This window comes from Rattus norvegicus, chromosome 6 (genome assembly GCF_021556685.1).
Source record: "Rattus norvegicus strain SHRSP/BbbUtx chromosome 6, alternate assembly SHRSP_T2T, whole genome shotgun sequence".
Taxonomy (NCBI): domain Eukaryota; kingdom Metazoa; phylum Chordata; class Mammalia; order Rodentia; family Muridae; genus Rattus; species Rattus norvegicus.
In genome coordinates this window covers 110,686,366-110,707,225 of record NC_141539.1, presented here as the reverse complement: position 1 = coordinate 110,707,225, position 20,860 = coordinate 110,686,366, and the positions used below count along the sequence as shown (strand labels likewise).

The window sequence follows — 20,860 nt, the reverse complement described above, 5'->3', positions numbered from 1 at the left end:
CAGCATGAACAAATCTAACTGGCATGTTTGGGGCAAGAGAGATGGCTTAGTGGCTAGGTGCTCTTGCTGCTCTCAGAGGACCCGGGTTCAATTCCCGGCACCCTCATGGCAGCTCACAGCTGCTGGTAATCCTCCTACTCCAGGCATCTGACACTTCTGCCCTCTGCAGTCACCAGGGAAACACATAGTGCACAGACGTAGCGATATAGGCAAAGCACTCATACACATAAATAAGATTTTAAAATCAATCTTAAAATTCCAATGGGATTCTGTAATTTCTATAGGATTAGATTCCAATTAGAGTTGAAATTAGTTTAGGTCTGAATTTCTTTGAGACACATGATTTTGAAATATCCATCCCTGGATTGAATTGCAAAGAGCTTATTGGTCATTAAATTGGGCCAAATTTAGACTAATGTTTTTTTAAAGATTTACTTTTATTTATGCATGTATGTGTATGTGTGCATGAGTGTGCAGGTGTGTGTATGTATATGTGCCTGTGAGTGCACAGGTGCCTGTGGAGGCCAAGAGAGAACATCAGAACATCTGACACGGGCATTGCCATCTCTGCAGCCCTGTAATATACTTCTAGGGTGGTTTTTATGTTAAGAAATTTAATTTTTTATGTGTATGACTTTTACCTTCATGTATATATATCAAGTGTATGCCTGGTGCATGTGAAATCAGAAGACTGTGTCGTCAGACATACTGGAATTGGAGTTACAGATGTCTGTGAACTACCATGTGGGCACTGGGAATTAAACCTGGGTCCTCTGGAGAAGTAGTGTCCTTCCCATTGAGTCAAGTGTGCTGCTGCACTTTGAGGTGGAGTTGGGGTCACTGGGAGTTTAAGGCCTGCCTGGTCTACATTACCAAAATAGCCAGGGTTATGTAGAGTGACCTTGTCTCAAAACAAACAAGGGTTATAGGATGTGAAGTGTATTTGGAGTTGTTAGGTTAGAACAGGAGAACTCTAGAAAATAACTTTCATTTTTGAGTTTCTACCCCCACCCTCTGGCATAAATCTTTCCTGATTCTAACAAAGTTTACTTTTGACCTTCAGTAAGGCACTTTTACAGTTTTTTTCCTCCTCTGGTTATTCCTTGCCATTGTTTCTTGTACCTGCTTCCTCATACACTTAAAAAAAAAAAGTTACGTTTATGTATATGAGTGTTTGCCTATATGGATGTGAGGGCACCATGCCCGTGCCTAGTGTCCATGGAGGTCAGGAGAAGACATCTGACGGATCCCTTGGAACTGACATTATAGACAGTTACAAGCCACCATGTGAGTGCTGGGAACTGGACCCAGTCTGCTGTGAGAGCAGCAGTGCTCACCTCTGCATCCACTCTCCAGAACCCCACCCCCACCGTATAACATTCTCTTTTTGAAACAGGGTCCCTGCACTCAAGGGTAACCTCAGATTCCTAGTCTTAAATGACCTTTCAGCTCAGCCTCCACAGTAGCTGAAACTGCAAGTCTGTGTCACCACTGCCTGCTTTTCCCCTCCCGCTGGCCTCTCCCCAATGCTGTAATTCTCTCCCAAGTGGGTTTATCCTGAGATTTTGTGTGTGATCATGTGGCAGGAAGCCCTTCAGCGATTACATTTATTTATTTATCATTCATTCATTCATTCATTCATTCACTTATTTGTATTGTTTTTCTTTCAGTCCTCCCTGCTATTGGGTTAGATTGATTTTTCTCGAAGTTTACTTAGTCTGTCCCTGTGTCTGCCTCCTTTCCATGTGGTCTTTCTCAGGTCTTCAGGCTGTCACGTGGATCTATACTTTCAGATGTGTTTGTCTTGTGAATATGTCTACCTGGATATCCTATAAGGACACAGGCTTAACATGCTCTTCTGGACTTGCTAACTCTCCTTCCTTTTGCCCTTCATCCTTCGGTCACTGTCTGTCTAGGTTCCCAAGGTCAGAAAAATCTGCATTTATACTTAGCTTTATACCCTTGTTTCCCTCTGATCTCACAGGTCATTATCCTGTTACTTCCAAGAACACAAAGAATGTCTAGCCTCTCCCTTCTCCATTTCATGACTACAGTTTATTTCTTCAACTATTTCTCCTCTTCCTCTTTTGCTTTTGTCTCCTTTAAGGTGTGTGTGTGTGTGTGTGTGTGTGTGTGTGTGTGTGTGTGTGTGTGTCTGTGTGTGTGTGTCTGTGTGTCTGTGTGTCTGTGTGTGTGTCTGTGTGTGTGTGTCTGTATGTGTGTGTGTCTGTGTGTGTGTGTGTCTGTGTGTGTGTCTGTATGTGTGTGTGTCTGTGTGTGTGTCTGTATGTGTGTGTGTCTGTGTGTGTCTGTATGTGTGTGTGTGTGTGTGTGTGTGTGTGTTATGGGAATTGAATCCAGAACTTCATGTGTCTGAGATAGGTGTTCAACCACTGAAGTGTATCTGCAGCCACCTCACTTTTTTTTTTTTTTAACTATTTTGAAACAGAATTCTGTAAACTCAGGCTTACTTTGAAGCCTTGCACTTTTGATTGTTTTGTCTCTGGCTCCTGCCCTCAGGCTCAGTTTGCCAATTGGGGGCTTTGTGGAGTACAGGATCTTACTCCATAGCTCAGAGTGACCTCAGACTTTAGCCCACCTATATCACCCTCCCGAGTGCTGGGACTGACGGCGGTACCACCATGACTGCTCTGATCTTGTCTCTCAGTCAGCAGTCTTTTCATTCTTGTACTCCCAGAGTTATTTCTCTTCAAATCTGTTATCCTTTTTCTCCTTTGGTTTAAAAAAAAAATAACACCTTAAAAAGAACATTTTTCTTTTTGCTTAAAGTCTAAAATGGAGTAATAGTTCTTTAAATTTTCAAATTAAACATATAATTTGAACTCTCATTCTACCTATCTCCCAACTACTACTCCCTCTGGCCAGGGAGGAGGGATCTTTTTATTACATCAGAATCCCTGGTTAATAGCTTAGGCTTTCAAATCAAATTGTCTGACGCTCTCAGCTGTCAAATAGGTGGCTTTATCAATGTATTTTAGCTCTCTGTCCCTCTGTTTCCTAATCCAATAGATCACATGCTGGACATGCTTGACTTGTGGTTGAAGTGAGGGTTGACTGGTGTAATGCAGATGAAAGACTTCATACAGTACGTGGCCCACAGTAAATCCTCAGTAAAGGAGACTCTTGTTACTCTCATGGCCCTTGAGAGAGTCTCAGAACATCAGTATTTGGATGGTTGCTATGATTGTTTCCACATGGGATCTCTCTAGAAAACCAGCTAATCCCTCGGGGAGAGTGTAGCCATCTTCCAAACTTACTGGAGCTGCTGTGGCCTGACAGAAGCTACAGTCATATTCGGCAGTACAGACCTTTAGAACAAGACTACCTTGGCCTGGAATTCCCATTCCCAGCTTCTCTCCCTGTAGCTCAGGACGCTCTTCTCTTCTCAGTATGTCTCCACACTACATCTACAGCTGAGAAAGGAAGGCTAAGTAACTATCCAAGACCAAATTCCTGCTCTGCATCCTGAGACGGTACTTTGCTTTTATGTTGCAGAAATTTGGCATCACTCCGCTTTTTTTTTTTTTTTTTTTTTTTTTTTTTCGGAGCTGGGGACCAAACCCAGGGCCTTGCACTTGCTAGGCAAGAGCTCTACCACTGAGCTAAATCCCCAACCCCTTGGTTTTTGTTTTTTTGTTTGTTTGTTTTGTTTTGTTTTGTTTTTTTATATCTATCTCTAGAATATCAGACTCCCCCACTTATCTTTGCAAGTAACTCACTCATTCTTTAAAAAACATTTTATTTTTAAGTTAAGTTTATTAATTAACTATTTATTCTTTAATTATTTGTGTATCTGCTAGGGAGATGTCTTTGAAAATGCAGGTTCCCACAGAGGCCAGAAGAGGGAGTCAGAGCTTCTGGAGCTGGAGCTGGAGGAGGTTGTGAGCTGCTCCACTGGGTGAGCGCTGGGCACCAAACTCAGATCCTCTTTACTTAGCATTGTGCACTCTTAACCGTGAGCCCTCGCAACTGTGAGCCCTCATTCTTAGTCAGTTGGCCTTATTGCCTCAATGTCATCTTAAGGCAAGGTTACCTCTTTCCTGCCTTGTCCTCTGTCACTGCACTTAACACATTTAATTGTCCACCTTCCCTCCTGAATCAAGTGGATGAAGGTTAACAGAGTCCCTGTCCTCCCACCCTTCCCTGAGGAAACATTGGTAGTTAATGGCCATTGGCCAAAGAGAGTCATTTTCTTCATAGGAATAGCCACTGGGAACCTGCCAGCAATACAGTGATAACCCTACACATTCTCATGTGAGCAACCCAAACTACATTCAGTTGGTCACAGAAGTCAACAGCAACAGAAAGACATGGACATGGGGAAAGGGCTTACTTGCTAAGAAGAAGTGGGGATTCAGCAGGAGTGGGAGGGGACCGAGAAAGGGTGGTAGAGGGTGAAAATGACCAAAATACATTATATGTATTTATAAGCTTGTCAGATAATTTAATTTAAAAAAGGAAAGTATTGTGTCTTGCTTGGGCAACATACTATGTTCATGGTCTGAGTTCATGGTTAAGGCACTTTCAAAATAACCAAGGGCAGGGAGGTAGCTCTATGATAGGTCCACATGTAGCATCCAGATGAGCTCTATAGTAGGGCCATGTGTAGCGTGCAGGGAGGTGATTCTATGATAGGACTGTGTGTAGCATGTCTGAGGCTTTGAGCTTGACTCCCAACACAAAAAGGCAAAAGAAAAGGAAAAAGGAAACAAAAAGAGGGGGAAGTGTGTTTTCCTTAACCCTGCTTCAGGACTTCAGCTTTTGGCAGGTAGTCAGGCCAGATGCTCAAGAAACGTATAATGAAGAGTAAGTCGTGCAGAGTAACTAGAGGTGCTGGTGGTTGGTAAGTTATATGTTGAACTGTCTGTAGTTTTAGAACATAATTCTAACCAAAGGGAAAATGCAGCTCTCTAGGGATGGGGGCAGCAAATTGATGTGTAAATGTGGGATGAGCGGTAGTGCATAGTAACCTGAGTTCAGAAGAGGTGTGTGCTTTTCAGACTCTTATGCACAAGAGCTTTAAGGACCTTGGCAGAGGACAGAAGCTGGCAGTGGAGAACCAAGGACCTTTTGTCCTAAGTATAAAATATGTGTGACTATTTAACATGCCATGTTTTAGCTTTAGAAACTCGTGGAACTTTGTGTTCTTTGTTCTTGTCTGCATATTTAACTTGAAAACATTTTCTTCTCTCTGCTTACTTCCTCCAGTAAGTAAGAGAGATATTGCAAGAACATATATCATCTGTTCTCTGGCTTTTGGCATCTTCTGCATGCCCCAGTGCCCAGGTCTGACAGGCCTCAAGGGATGGGGTTGTAGTCTAGTACAGCAACACACTAGCTTTCTGTGATTTGGGGGATCGCCCACTCAGAAGTATTATGTCATTGGGCAGACGAGGGTGAGCTCATCTTGTTCTGATTGACTGGGTTGTTCCTGGAAGGCTGCAGTCAGTTGGAGGCACCTCATTACAAGAGTGCTGGGGACCAGTTGGAGAGAGTTCACAGGAGACCCCCAGGGATGCTTAAAGGACCAACGAGGCTGACTGCTGAGGAGAGAGTATAAATGAAAACCGTATAACTTGGCTGAACCAAGACAGCAGAAGTAAATATCTCAAGAATATAAACTTGATGGGGGAGGGCAGCCCTTTATGGTGTGACTTGGGATGGGGAAAAAATATCCAAGAGTAAAATTAAGACAGTATAATTGTAAACTAACAGTTCAAAACATGATAGAATACTTTATTTGTGGGACTCTCCTTAGTTAGACCACCCTACCCTGTGGACCTTGTCCCAGCTGAATGATTTTTCTTTTAAATATTGGAGAATTACATTAAAGAACTGTTTTTCTTAAACTCCGACATGTTTTATGGAAACCAGTAGGTGACAACAGAATTCTTGCATGCTGTCATCACTTCTAAATGCACCTGAAGTGGACTTTCTCATGGGTGTTTTCTTGACTTCTTAGAATAGCATTTCAAGGGCTGAAAAGATGGCTCGGTGGTTAAGAGTGTTTGCTGTTTTTGTAGAGGACCTGGGTTTGGTTCCCAGCACCCAGCTGGTGGCTTGCAACCATTCATAATTCCAGTCCTAGGTGATCCAATGCTCTCTTCTGACCTCCCCCAAGCACACATGAGGTGCACACATACATACATACATATATGCAGGCAAACTCTCATACACATAAATTAAATAAATTTTAAAAACTTGAATAGCAGTTTGAAAACAAACGAAGTCATTAATATATATTAAAATAATTTTTGGAACAATAATGTATTTGATCCTTGCTTAGCCTTTGCAGATGATCGATTAAAATTCTTAGTTGTCCTATGAACACAGACATGAAGCTTTTACGTAAGAGCTAATAAGAGGCAGGGATGGTTATACACACTTGTAAGCTCAGCAGTTGGGAAGCAGAGACAGGAGGTGTGAGTTTCAGGCTAGCCTGCATTACGTATTGAAAGCCTGTTCTCCAACTGTAGTAGAGGAAAAAGAATTGAAATGAGAAACCTTTGCATAATTTTGTGAGTTTTCTAGCTTTTTGTCTAGAAGGGGTATAGTAGAATGGGAAAAATTATGCTTTCTTTGAGTTTTTTATAGAAATATATTCATATTTACAAAAAGCAGCTACATAACTTTAAAATAAAAACTTTAGGCTGGGTCTAGTAGCACAAGGTTATAAATACAGCTCTTGGGAAGTTGAGACAAGAGGATTGTGAGTTCAAACCCAGCCTTGGCTATGTAGAGATGTCCTGTCTCAAAACCAGGTATTTGTAGTCCTAGCCTCAAACACATCAGATGATGTATACATACATCTCTACTACAGCTACTTGGCTCTGCCTTGTACAAAAGCTGAGTGTAAACTGGGTATGTGAGTGAATGAACTTGGCCATTTTATTGTTTCTATTTAAAAAATAACAAAACCAAACAGATACATTTGACTTACAAAATATTTTGCTAACTCCTGCTTTAAGCCCCTTGGACTGGAAAGTCTGGTCTCTAATTCAGCAGCAGCCAGGATCCCCTGTAAGCCTGTTAGAGCCTGGGGAGCACTGGGGCTTCCTGCTCTACAGTTGAGTCAGTGCATCTGGAACACTTCAGTGTGTAGAACACTGGAGGAACTTGTAAGAAAGCACAGACCCTAGAAGTGCAGAGCTGAGCACCGTATTAACAGTGGTTAGACACGCTGGAGTCCTTAGAGCTACCATCTTTTACTGCGTCACTGTTATGTAGACAAGTTATTCTAATGAAACTAATATGTGCTGTAGTATAGAAACGTCTGGTTTAGGAGTATCACAAGGAGGAGGTGATTGATTCTGCCAACCTGGGGAGAGTCCACAGAGACGCTTGGGAGCTGGCCTGGAAACACAGCAGTGCTTACATTGACTCTTGAAGCTCGCTAGAGGTACTGAAACATGGGTATATGCATGTTCATGACAGGGACAGGGACAGAATATATTAGAACTAGGAGCTACTTGGTTATTAAGCCAAGTAGCTGATCAGAGAACTGGAGAGCCACCAAAATTATAATAAATAGAAATAAAACTTCAGTATGTTTTATCTTTACTTCTTTATGTCATTTCATTATTTGAAAATAGATAACTTAAACCTAGCAAGCTGGTGCTTGCTTTGCGTATAATCCCAGCAGTGGGAGGAGGGGGCAGGAGGGGAGTTCAAAGTCATCCTTGAGTTCCCTTGAACTACATGGAGAGTTTGAGGCCAGGTTGAACCCAGGAGACCCTGTGTCTAAAAGAAAAAACAGAAAACCCCAAAAGATAATTTTCCTATTCTCAACCCCCTCTTTGAAAGAAAGTAGATCTCCCAAAATTAAATATTCTTCAGAAATAGGGTGAACTTTTTATTGTCTTTGCTTCATTAAGAGTTTGGGAAACTGAGCTGGAGAGAGGCGAGGGGTTGGGAATGTGCACTGCTGGCTGGAGAATGGTCAGTCTCCCGCACCCGTGTCAGGGAGCTCAGAGCTCCTGTGACTCCGGCTCCACAGGACCCCACGGCCTCTTCTGGCCTCCACAGCACCTGCCCCCGTGCACATGGATCCATCCTCTCTCTAAAGTATTAAAAAGAGAGAGAGGAACTTGATAAACCATACATAGTGGTGCACATCAGGTCAAGGCCATCCTTGGCTACACAGTGAGTTTGAGGCCAGCTGGGCTGCATGAGACTCTGTCTCGAACAAAACAAAATTATATAGGGAGGACGTGAAAATCGTTTGTAATTACATATATGCCAGGAGGTGTCCACTAGTAACATTTTTGTTTTCCTCTGATTGTTTTAAAGATTTATTTATTTTATGTATGAGTGCTCTTTCTGTTCGTTCACCTGCACACCAGAAGAGGGCGTCAGAGCCCATTGCAGGTGGCTATGAGCCACCATGTGGTTGCTGGGATTTGAACTCAGGACCTCTGGAAGAGCAGTCAGTGCTCTTAACCTCTGAGCCATCTCTCCAGCCCATGTTTTTTTTTTTTTTTTTTTTATTCTTTTTAAATTTTTTTAAATTTATTTAATGTACAAGTAGCTCTGCTGCATATGCATCCACCTGCCTGAAGAGGGCATCAGATCCCCCTATAAATGGTTGTGAGGCACCATGTGGTTGCTGGGAATTGAACTCAGGACCTCTGGAAGAGTAGTCAGTGCTCTTAACCACTGAGCCATCTCTTCAGCCCCTGTGCTTGCTTTTTTCATTCAACATTTTATTTGTGAACATTTCCCAATCTGATGTTTTTGTTCCTTAAAAGTTTCATTTTTAAATTATCATATAAGATTCTATCATGAAGATCTTTAATAGTTTACATAACTATTCCCTGTTTGTAGATCCTTTAAACTGGTTCCAGTTGCTGGTTGACCCATGTTTTGGCTCATGTACTTGGCAAGTCCATCACCATGTGTTAAAATACTTTCATATACTTACCCATTTTTAATTATAAAAGTCTGCCAACTTATTTGATCTGCTGGCCTCCAGTCCTTCTATTCTGGGTTGTTTAGCATGTTGTGTTTCCTTCCGTGGTTTCCCTTAGCAGAAAGATAGGAGACTGGTCATTTAAAGTGTGGACTCTGGGATCAGACTGTCTGCTGCTTTGTGAGTTAACTGAGGAAGTATCTTACTCCTTGTGTCTGGACTGTAAAATCTGAATAGGGAGAGCCGCATGTGCATGGGGATTCTGAAGGCGGATGATAGTCTGTGCTGTTGGTGAGGCCGCTGTCTCTTCCCATTACTGCTTGGTAACCCTTTTCATTTGCTTTATGGAAGCTCTTTGTGTATGTGCACTCAGAATCCCCCTTTTGCTACATTTGGTCCCTGAATGTCTGAGAGTTATGAAATGACTTTACTTAGGAACTTTATTTTGAAAGTTGACAATTTATAGCTCCCCTTTTTGATATTGAATTCATGAGCATCCTGCATTAGCCTCCCAGGTGCTGGGATTACTGGCACACATTACAACACCAACCAGATTTTTAAATTGTAGTGATATCGTCATCTTTTACCACATCGTGGAACTGTGTGCACGAGTGTGGAGGACGCAGCCTGCCTGGGTGGGTAGATCGGTTTTAAAGCTCTGCTGGCTGTCCTTTCCAGCTGAGTACTGAGTTTGCCATGGCGGGCCTCTGAAAGCTGCCTCTGCCCTGCTTCCCTCTCCATTCTCTCCACATGCTTCCTACACCCTGTGTCCCAGTCCCCTTACCCTAGCTCACCTCTGCCGAAAGACTGGGGCGTTTGAAGAGCTGGAGCTTCTGCACACAGACGTGCTTGTAGGCAGTGAGGTTGCTAGGGGACCTTTGTGGACTTGGTGGAGCAGCCCTAGAACTATGAAGTCTGTGTTGGAAAGCTTGGCCAGAATTTGCCGACTCTTGATTACTTTAGTGTACTTAGGGCATGGTGCAGCTCCTCCGTTGCTGCGGTGTTCTTTTTTGGTGGTGGTGCATGTGTGTGTGTGTGTGTGTGTGTGTATGTGTGTGTGTGTGTGTGTGTGTGTGTGTGTGTGTAAAATCTCTTGCAGAAGCAAAAACTTATTGTACTTAACATTTTTTCTTTAGGCGGATCCTGGTATACCAGAGCAGAACCTCTTTCAGTGTTGGTTGTGTCTTACACTGGAGGAGCCCAGGAATGAGATATTCTTGGGCTCTCTTTCTTCGCCCCAGCATTCAACCGCTTCAGTGCAAAAACGCTTGACTCTTTGTTTCCTGGGACACACTTAACCTCAATGAAGATTTGATGGACAGATCCTTTCTGGTGACTTTTGGGATTTTTTCTTTCTTTCTCAATGTGCAAGTTAGACAAGTGAAAGGAGCAGAAAGTTGCCTGCTTTGGTGAATAACTTGATTCTTAGAACATGGGCCCTCGCTTAAAGGTAAGTAAGTATCATGAAGTGCACTGTCAGAAACATAGGCGTGTACCTCTCTGCAATGTCTGTTGATCGGAGAACAGTACATTCACGTTGTATAGTGGTAATACTGTGGCGGCAAGTATTTCCACTTTCCTAGCTCACCAAGACAAATACAGGTACTCTCACTCTAATCCCAATTACTAATATTTACTGTCATAGAGTAAACACTCTGTATCTATAGATCTAAATATATCGATATTATATATTGTGTATATAATATATATTGAATATATACCCATGCACACACATTTTCATCCAGTTGAAGGTTAAATGAGCTGACTTGATTCAAAGTGTTTCAGAGAGGCCTGGGAAAAAGAACCTGGGCAGCTGATAGGAGTAAAATGTGAATATGCTGGACACTGCTACTACTGCTGCCACCATAAAGTCAGACTGCAGGATCAGAGCTGAGATTAGCTTCACAAGGAAGTGCAGACCAGAGAGGCAAAGAGTGGGACAAGATCCAGATGAATGGACAGAGAGAGATGAAGAAATGGCAAGACAGGTGGCAGTTTGAGTAAGCTGTGTCAATAGTAGGAAGCGAGCAGAGCTGAAACCATTGTGAAACACACACGCACGCACGCGCACACACACACACACACACACACACACACACACACACACACACACCCCGGGTTCATGTGAGAGAGGTTCACCCTTTGCTCAATCTGGTGTGTTTCCTAAAAAGATTTAAGTCCACACATGTGCTCCTGTAGTCCAACTTACTTTGATCAATGTATAGATTTCTTTCTACTTTGAGGAAGAAGTTGTGTGTCAGACTATGCTCATGGGTGGTCTGGACAGATCATTGCTTACTTGTCCACCTAGAGGCAGTCATCCTTGATCCTCCATTCCCAAGATAGTCAGTTGCTGCTGATAAAATCAGAGTGTCTTAGGGTGGGTCACTTTTTTATACAACACAGAGTAACTTAGGACAGGGCACAACCTAATCTCTACACTGAGCCAATAATAGACTGTGCTGAGAGCCAATAGACTGCTGAAACTCAGCGACTGTGATGGAGAATGTGGGTCAGTGATCAGACCCTCCGCCTCTCTGGTGAAAGAGAACAGGAGCAGCACAGGCTGCAGTGAGATTCACTGGCTCTAGCAGAACAGTTTTGAACTAATTCTTCATTTCTGAAAAATGACTTTTTTTGCAGCTGATCTTCAGGAGTGTGGCCAAAATGTATTGGCTATTGTAGACTTTAGAATATGTGTGTCTGTTTTCATTTTGACATTTCCTGAAGATAAGTATTTTCACGCATCCCCTCCCTTTTTATAAGTCCTGTGAGCTAAGTGAGCTCTAGCATTACGTAGCTTGCTTAGAACGCTGCAGTCAGCGAGTGATATCTCTGGACTGGGGGCTGGCACCATGGTCTGCTTTGTGTTGCTGTGAGCTATTTTTACTTCAAACGAGAACAAAAAAGCTGTAGGAATTTGTAGTCCTGATTTTAGCTTCGTTGTGAGATTCCTCACAATTAAGTTGGGTGACTTCTCTCTTTTTATCTTAACTGTTTTCTTAAATCCTTTTTCTCCAGATACTTGGCTATTTCTATTACTTCCTTCTTTTTCATGGTTCAGAATTATAGGTTCACTGTGGAGGGCTTCAGTTAGACCTGGGCCTGTTACTTAAACTACTGTGGGAGTGATGCTTTTGTTTAGACACTGTGTGAAAATTGTCCTTGTATTGCTCAATGCTGATTTCTGTACCCAGAATAGAGAGCTGACAACAGTCTGGACTTTGTTCATTTTTGTGAAGCATCTTCTGCCTCAGTATTTTGTAAACGGGCTCTGTCTTACCCCCTGATTGGTTCAATAAAGAATTGATTCAGCCAATAGCTGGGCAAAGAAGAGAATAGGGCAGGATTACCAACCCCACTGTGTGTATGGGGCTCTTAAGGGGGGGTGGTGGGAGGAGGTATGGAGAAAGCAGAAGGATTTGCTGTGAGATTGCAGCCATGAGGACAGATGGACCAGAGTCATCCAGGGCAAGACCAGATCACAAGCAAATGGGACATTTGGCTGGGTAGTAGCAGCTTAGTTGGGTTAGAATAGGTCAGAGTGAAAACACCAGGTCTCTGTGTCTTTATTCAGGAGTTAAAGTGGACTCGAACAGGCAAGAAACACCTGCAGGTACTCAGGCACAAAGGGGGCAGAGGAAACCCCAAGAATTACTTTTACAAGTGAGCCTCAGCAAGTTAACGTGTCTAGGCCCAGCTTGTTTGTTTTGTTTGCTTTGCCTGGGAAGTGAGAATGATAGTGCTTATCTTGTGGTCACAATTAGGTTCATGGGATAAAATGTGTGAAGCCCACCGGGCAATGGTTGGCTTTAGTACTTAGTGCTAGAGCAGCCCTCACTCACTGAGACAAGTCCAACCTTTGAATATTGTGATGCAACCTGGTCATATACAGAGGTCATACTCTAGAACTGGGCATTGTTACCAATAAAGAAAAAGAAAATCTCACAATGCTTAAGTAAGCTAATGGTTTTGTGTTAGGCCAAGTTCGGAGTTATCTTGAGCTGCATTCAGCCTACTGACTGCAGCTGTACATACCTATGAGTTACTAGATTATCAGTACTAGTTAGTTAGTGTTAGTCTTTGGGCTTAGAGTGAGACTTTCTAAGGGCCAGAATACTGTAGAGAGGAATGTCAGCCAACTTGGAAATAAGTCATGTTGAGTAGTATGTTTACCATGTTTCTTCTGCTTAGAAGAGTGGAAAGGGTCAGGGGATAACATTTGAAATGTAAGTAAAGAAAATATCCAATAAAAAAAAAAGTAACAAAAAGAGTAGAAAGGTTCCAGTGTAGTCTGCATAGGAGTGGGACAGCAGGAGGTAAAGGCACTGTAGACACAAACTCCATGCAGACATTGCCTGTACTTACTGAGCTGAAGTAATTAAGAATTTGGAGCCTTACAGAGCTTAATGAATATATTGGTTCAAATGAATATACTGGTAATTAAGTAAATGTTTTAAAACTATTAGGCCTTGGGGTGTCGTGGCCACAGGCCTTTAATCCCAATACACAGGTGGCAGAGGCAGGTGGATCTCTGTGAGTTTGAGGTTAGTTTGTTTGACATAGTGGTTCCCAGTTCAGGTAGGACTATGTAGAGAGACCTTGCCTTAAAACAACAAAAACTGTATTAGGGTTAGGAGTATAGCTTAGTGGTAGACTTCTGATTAATGTACAAGGCCGTGATTTCCATCCTAGAACTACAATAATCAAAAAACTAAGCTGTACCTAAAAGATAGGTTTCCTCTGTTAAACTCTTGAACCTTAGGCATCTGAAGGAAGGAAAGAACAGACAGTTGACAAAATCTATTTAACCAATATTTTATTAATATTCATTATAGTTTCTATCTACAATTAGACTGGCTGCTTATGAGGATGTAAAATACTTCTTTTATTGTTATGTATGTGTATGGAATGCGCATGCTGGTGAAAATATGTGCTTTGTGGTGGTTTGAATATGCTTGGCCCAAGGAGTGGCTCTATTAGGAGGTGTGGCCTTGTTAGAGTAGGTGTGGCCTTGTTGGAGGAAGTGTGTCACTGTGGGGCTGGACTTTGAGACTCTCCTCCTAACCACTTGGGAGCTAGTCTGCTCCTGGCTTCCTTTGATAGAGATGTAGAACTCTCAGCTCTCCCAGCACCATGCCTGTCTGGATGCTGCCATGCTCCCACCTTGATGATAATGGACTGAGCCTCAAAACCTGTAAGCCAGCCCAAGTTAAATGTTGTCCCTTATAAGAGTTGCCTTGGTCCCAGTGTCTCTTCACAGTAATGCAAACCCTAACAAAGACACACACACATACACACACACACGCACGCACACACGTGCGCGCGCGCACGCGCTCGCCTGAGTTGATGAGTGTTGTCCTTGCTGGCTTTCCCCTCTGTGCTTGAGTTGGAATCTCGCACTAACCTGGGGCTTGTTGTCACTTGGTAAGGGTGGCCGGCCAGTAAGCTTCAGAGATCTGCTTTGTTTTGCCCCAACAGGGCTGGGGTTGCAGGCTTTTACATGGGTTCTGGGGACCCAAACTTAGGTCCTTGTGCCTGTGCACAAGACACCAACTAAGCCATGTTCAGCTCCCATAGGAGAAGTTTTAAGGTGAGTTTTTGTCTCATTACCTTTTTGAAATGAAAAACAAAACAAGAAGAAAAAATGTAAATGCCATAAAACAAAGTTTTAAAAGTTATGAAAAAAATTCAGAGGTAAAAAGTATTTCTAAATTGAAAATTAGAAATTTTAGGGAGTAAGGGGGAGCTTGAGGTCAGGAATTAGTCTGTGAATGGAAACTATAATGGGAGGATGTGTAGACAGTGGAAATGACTTTTTACAAAATTTTTATTGGCATATATTAATTAAACATATCTATACAATACACTTTAGTTATATTTTCAGGACCATGGACACTTTACCAGTGGCTCCGTCACAGAAGAAAATGTGACATTTCCCCAGATATCCTCCATTAACTACCCATAAGTCCTCAGGAAGAGGTGGGCCTGGTGAGCTCATCCCTTCTCCATGCTAGGATGTTAACCGGCTCCATCTTGTGCAGGTCTAGTCAGGTAGTCACAGCTTCTGGGAGGTCAGAAGTGCAACAGCCATGCTGTGTCCGGCCAGCAGGATTCCACCACTTCCCTCCATCCTTGGCTCTTTAGCTCTATGGCCTCTCTTCTGCAGTGCTCCTTGAGCCTTCTTGAGTGTTCAAGTCACACTTCCGATCATTTGACTAGCCATGAGTACAACTACCCCTGTCCACAGCCAATTGAAAGTTCTCCTTAACCATAAATGACCACAGCAGGACCCTGTGAATATTAGCATCCCGTAGAGGGCAGTTAACAGACATTGTTTCCATTTAGTTCAAGTACAGCAGTAGCTTTTCTGCTGGGGTCTTAGACCTCACTCATGGGTTTTGGCCAGGAGATGGCTTTTGAAAAGGCATGGAGACAGGGAATTCAGGGGTGTATATACGAGTGTAAAGTTTCTCATCTGGGTAACAGGAATCTGAGCGTAAATGATGAAAGAGTACATGGGGTGTGGCTAAGGAGAGTATTATAGGGTGGAGCCGGACAGACAGGGCAGAGATAACCCATGACAGTCATGGAGACTGTGTGCCAGCAGTAAGGAGGACAGAGAGGGAGGGAGATGGAGAGAATTACAGGCTCAGGATGTGACCTTGGGGAAACTCGGAGCAGGGTAAGTGTTTTAGGAAGACTTTAGGACTGTGGTGTTAGAGGAGAGGATGGTTTAGAAAGGTCAGACCAGTGAGTGTGCAAATGACAGAGCTCCTGCCTTACTCATATGTTCTAAAAAGAGGAGAGTCATTTGGGAAAAAGTAGTCATTGGTCCTGGGTTTTAAGTAGTGAAGAGGATTGTGGTAGAGGTAATAGAAATGACTTAGTGGAAAAGATCTAGGTGATGTAAAAGCCAGTACTAATAATTTGGTTGAGAAATAATCTAATAGGGAAAAATAATGACCGAGGTTTCCACAAGGCAAAGGTGACAACTGTTGCTGGTGTCGTGAGTGGATGTTATGCTCTGTGCTGTTCCCCAGTACCTGACACATTAAGCACTTAGTATTTGTTGGATGCCTTGCCTTTTTTTTTAAACCATTTATTTATTTATTATATATAAGTACACTGTCGATGTCTTCAGACACACCAGAAGAAGGCATCAGATCTCATTACAGACGGTTGTGAGCCACCATGTGGTTGCTGGGAATTGAACTCAGGACCTCTGGAAGAGCAGTCAGTGCTCTTAACCGCTGAGCCATGTCTCCAGCCCTGGATGCCTTGCTTTAATATGAGTTCTTACCTTATAAAGATCTTCTTTCAGTCATCACATTAGAATAGTAAAGAATTCCCTTGAAGGGTAAGATCTGTTGATCCAGTGAGAAATCATGTCCTTTGTAATTGTTAATGCATTTCTCCCTGGAGAGCATTGGGGTCAGTGGAGGTTCCCTGAATTTTCTGTCAGCTCTGAAGCAAAGGAGTTATGATGCTGGTTCTGTAGATAAGCAGCACAAAGACTAACAACTCACTGTTCTAGTGTGGTTCTAGGCTAATGTGTTAGCCTGGTAAATCCTAATAACACCAAATGAGATACACATGAGTATTATCCCCACTGGACAGAGAAGAAAACTAGCCAGGCTCACAGTTTAAACCTATGAGTCCCAACTCCAGGATCAAGACACCTCTCTGCCTTGCTCCTCTATATTTTACTACTTGTTACATTCTGATTTTACAGCTGTCATTGCTCTGATGAACTGTGCCAAAGTCATGCTAAGGAGATGAAAATACTAAATCCTAACTTGTTACAGCAGCAAAACCTGTCACACCCGCAGAGGTTGTACAGTTATAGCCCTGGCCCTTACTTTCTGCTTCTGGCTTGCTGTTTACCAGCTGCCTCATGGTGGGGAAAGGTTGTAGTTGTCAGAGATAGATAGTCATTTTCCTATTGTCTGGCTTGTGTCTCAAGCCATATGTCACCTCTTAAAAACATGAAGCACAGTCAGATATAAAAGCACACAGGTGCCTGTTCTCCTTTTCCCTTTTCAAATTGTTTTGTGCTCTCCAAGGTCTAGAAATCTTTAGATGTCTTGTCTCTGAGTGTTGGGTGCTGACATACACATTGAGGGGAAACAAGTTGAGTTAACAGTGAACTTTCCCCTCAAACTCTGGTCTTGGTGGACACTACTTAGGATGGAAGGTTCCATCCCCCTCCTTTTTTCCCTCCACTCAGCTTTCTGTTGAAGTCATCTTCCTTAGGGCCCATCAGTTCGTCTGATGTGGTAATGTCATGAATGACTTCTCCTTTGTACCCACTACTTATTGGGATGACCCAGAGTTCACTTTGATTACATAGTGCTAGCATGATGATCATATTTACTTGTAAAAAAAAATACCTTCTGCTTTTTCTGCTTAGCTGGATTGCCTTCAGAGGACAGATAAACTGAGGGAAGCACTTGCTCCATTATCCTCTTCCCTTGTACTCATTAGCAGCTTTCTTCGTGGAAGAGGTAGCCTAGAGTCTAAGAAGATGAAAACCATATCATTTCATGTGTATTTGGCACCAAAGCAAGTGGCTGTTTGTGACATTCTGAGAGCGGTCAGTAGATCCTAAACCTTTGGGCAGAGTGCCACAGCCTTGCTTTATCTGTGTGACACATGGCACAGGGCCCCTGTCAGGCTTGGCAGAGAGGATGGGAATGTTAAGGTACTAGACTAGAGCTGGGAGGCTTACGACATGTGCTCTACTTAATCTCCCGAGGTGGCTTTAAGGGGAATCGGAAGACACTGAACAGATTTTCTTTTGCAGTTGCAGCTGTGATCCTCGGCTTTCTGTAGGCATTGAAGAGACCTGATGTTTTACGTTATTGGTATGTGATCAAATAGTTTTTCCTTGTCTTTTGGTTAATATTGTCTAGTTCCCATTTGTCTCTCTGTCTCACCTTCTCCTTGAAAATGGAGCTAGAAATACCTCCACTTGTTCCAGAACATACCCTCACACAGTTGGCAGAGTTCCTTCATTTGGGAAATATTTATTGAGTAATTATAGTCTGTGCCAGGCACTGTTTACTGTAAAGTCCAAGTCGAGGCAAAAATCTGCCTGTAAGGAGTTCACAGCATGAAGGGGGAGGTGGGTGAGTAGGAAGAAGTTGGTAGATACAGAAGGTTGAAGGGACCCAAGAGAAGGAACCCCTAACTGATGGGGCTTGTGGAGAGCTTTTGCCAAGTGGACTCTCGTCCACCAAAGGCTTCCAAGTGGAGAGAAGCAAGAGCACACTGAACTGACCATTTCTGTGAGGGCAGCATGGCAGGAAGGGTGAAGGGACTGTGCCTGGTCTTCCTGATAGAGAACAGGGTCAGCAGACAGTTTTGTAAAAAGCAAAAGAGCACATACATTCCTGTTTTGGCAAACATACAGTCTCCTTTCACACACTCTGCTCTGCCTGGGTGGTGCACAAGCAGTCATAGATAGTTTGTTTAGGACTGGCGAGGTGGTGTCCCAACATAACTTCATTTACAGAAAACAGCAGTGTGGGGTTTGCCCTGAGATCATCGTTACCTACTCAATCTCTAGAAGCTTCTCCTTACCCGTTACAGTGTTTTCTTTCCTTTCTTCCTTCTCTTCTTTCCTTTTACAATCTCATAAACATTTCTGACTTCCTTTAAGCTTTGGGAGCTGGCCAGTCTGTTCTGTAGCCACTGTAATGTGTAATTGACAGGTGGTTTGTGTTTTTCTCTTTCATGTAGGTGGAATCATAGTGTCTGTGGTTGCATTCTTTTTCACAATTAAGTTCCTCTTTGAGCTTGCCGCACGTGTAGTCAGCTTTCTTCAGAATGAAGACCGTGAACGCCGAGGGGACCGGACTATTTATGACTACGTGCGGGGAAATTACCTGGATCCCCGGTCCTGCAAAGTGTCCTGGGATTGGAAGGACCCCTATGAGGTGGGCCACAGCATGGCCTTCCGAGTGCATGTAAGGGAATGTTTCTGTCTCCATACCCATCATGGTTTCTGAGTCATTTGCTTTCCAGAGACCAGTGCTGTCTTGGTGGTGCAGGCTGGAATGCTAACATTTTCCCTTGTTTTCAGTCCCTCCCAGGAACTTGGGAATTGTTAATATCTGGAGAGCCTTGAATTTTCCTATCCTTTGGTTTACTGGGTACATAGCTTTGAGGAAGTGTAAAGCCTAATGTTAATTTTTTCAAATAAGAAAAAAGTATTGAGGCTGGTTGGTTGCAGTGGTGTGTGTGATGCCAGTGCATGGGAGGCAGAATTCTCCCTGATCAGGAGTTCAAGGTCATCCTGTGTACATCAGTATCTCAAAACCCATTCTAAGCTGTATGGGACTCTGACTCAAAACAAACAAAAGCAACCCCAACTCTTTAATGCCAGCACTCAGGAAGTAGAAACAGGCAGGTCTGTGTCTGTTGGTTCTAGGCAAGCCTGGCCTACATGATGAGTTCCAGGACAGTCAGGGCTATGTTGTATGACCTTATCTAGAAAAGGATGGGGCAAGAAAGAAAAGGGTAGAAGATGGGAAAAGGCATTGTAGATCAGGATAGTATATGTTGCTGGAAAGCCCAAGCTAGCCTACTTTGTGTTTCTGTAAATGCCACCCCTCCTTTTCCATTGTTGTTTCTGAGACTGGATTTCTCTATGTAGCTCTGGCTGTCTTATAACTCACTATGTAGACCAGGCTAGCCTGAGATCCACCTGCTTCTGAGTCCCAAATTCTGGGATTAAAAGTTTGGGCCACAGTGACTGCCTGGCATTGTAGATGCCTTTTAGTTGGAACACAGCCACATTCTGTCTTTCCGTCTACTTTCTCATTTGCATGGTTAGGATAGCTGTGTGTGGTCCACAAAGCCATAAACATGTACTCTCTGGCATTTTATAAAAGAACTTTACAACCCATGCAGCACTCCACTAGGTACCATTAAGTCTGGTGTATGAGCCTGACTCCCTCAGCCCTTGCCTGGTGCTTCCCTTCCCCTTAGTGCCAGTGCTAGAGGCCATGCTGCTGGCCAGCTGCCTACACATTTGGGTTAGCATTGATGCTAGAACAGTGCTGGGAACAGTGAGGAGGCGGCATTTACTGTTCAGAAACCCCAAGTGTTCTTGGAGTCTTCTTGACTTTGTGGTGTATGCTGCCCTGTTCCCTGCACAGGCAAAGAACTTGTCCATGATTTAGTGGTTTTCTTTGTGTATAAACTTTTCTCTTGCTGTGTTTCTAAGACCAATACTAAAAGGACAAGGTGGGCCCTGGGATTTACTATTGTGACCTTGGGTGGCTGCTTCCTCTGCCCCACACCCTGGTCACATGGGAAGTGGTTCTCTTTCTTTTCTTTACTAACGGGTGCCCACCCCTCTCCTTCATTGCAGTTGTTCTATAAGAATGGACAGCCTTTCCCTGCACACCGACCTGTGGGACTGCGAGTTCACATCTCTCACGTTGAACTAGCAGTGGAAATTCCAGTGACCCAGGAGGTCCTCCAGGAGCCAAACTCTAACGTGGTGAAGGTGGCCTTCACTGTGCGCAAGGCTGGGCGCTATGAGATTACTGTGAAGCTCGGTGGATTAAATGTGGCCTATAGTCCCTACTACAAAATTTTTCAGCCTGGTAGGTTCTTGTTTCGTTCCCTGGTTCTCCCTTTATTCCACCATGCCGCCTTTGTGCTCCCTTCCCTTCCCTTCCCTTCCCTTCCCTTCCCTTCCCTTCCCTTCCCTTCCCTTCCCTTCCCTTCCCCTCCTCCTCCCCCTCCCCTTCCATTTCCTTTCCTTTCCTTTCCTGGTAGGGTGTGGTGGGATCCAGAGCCTCATGCTAAGTATGAGCTCTGCCACTGAACAAGACTCCCAGTTTTTCCTTTAAAAAAATAACACTTAGATTGAGATTTTGCTCACCCGACACAGATTTCATCAACTTAAATGGAGTG

At 43.4% G+C, this 20,860-nt stretch overlaps 1 protein-coding gene across 14 annotated transcripts in view; it reads left to right on the top strand.

Moving 5' to 3' along the window:
- The window catches only part of Arel1 (apoptosis resistant E3 ubiquitin protein ligase 1), a 52,493-nt gene that overhangs the window by 10,019 nt on the left and 21,614 nt on the right, over nt 1–20,860 (top strand). For 6 of the 14 annotated variants that reach the window (XR_015621813.1, XM_087552805.1, NM_001433937.1 and 3 more), the window contains 4 exon segments: nt 10,066–10,379; nt 17,736–17,796; nt 18,674–18,900; nt 20,310–20,547. Coding sequence is in view for 13 of the 14 variants with exons in the window: in XM_087552805.1 (XP_087408931.1) it covers nt 17,781–17,796; nt 18,674–18,900; nt 20,310–20,547 (481 nt within the window). In the remaining variant the exon portion in view is untranslated. 14 annotated transcript variants of the gene reach the window in all.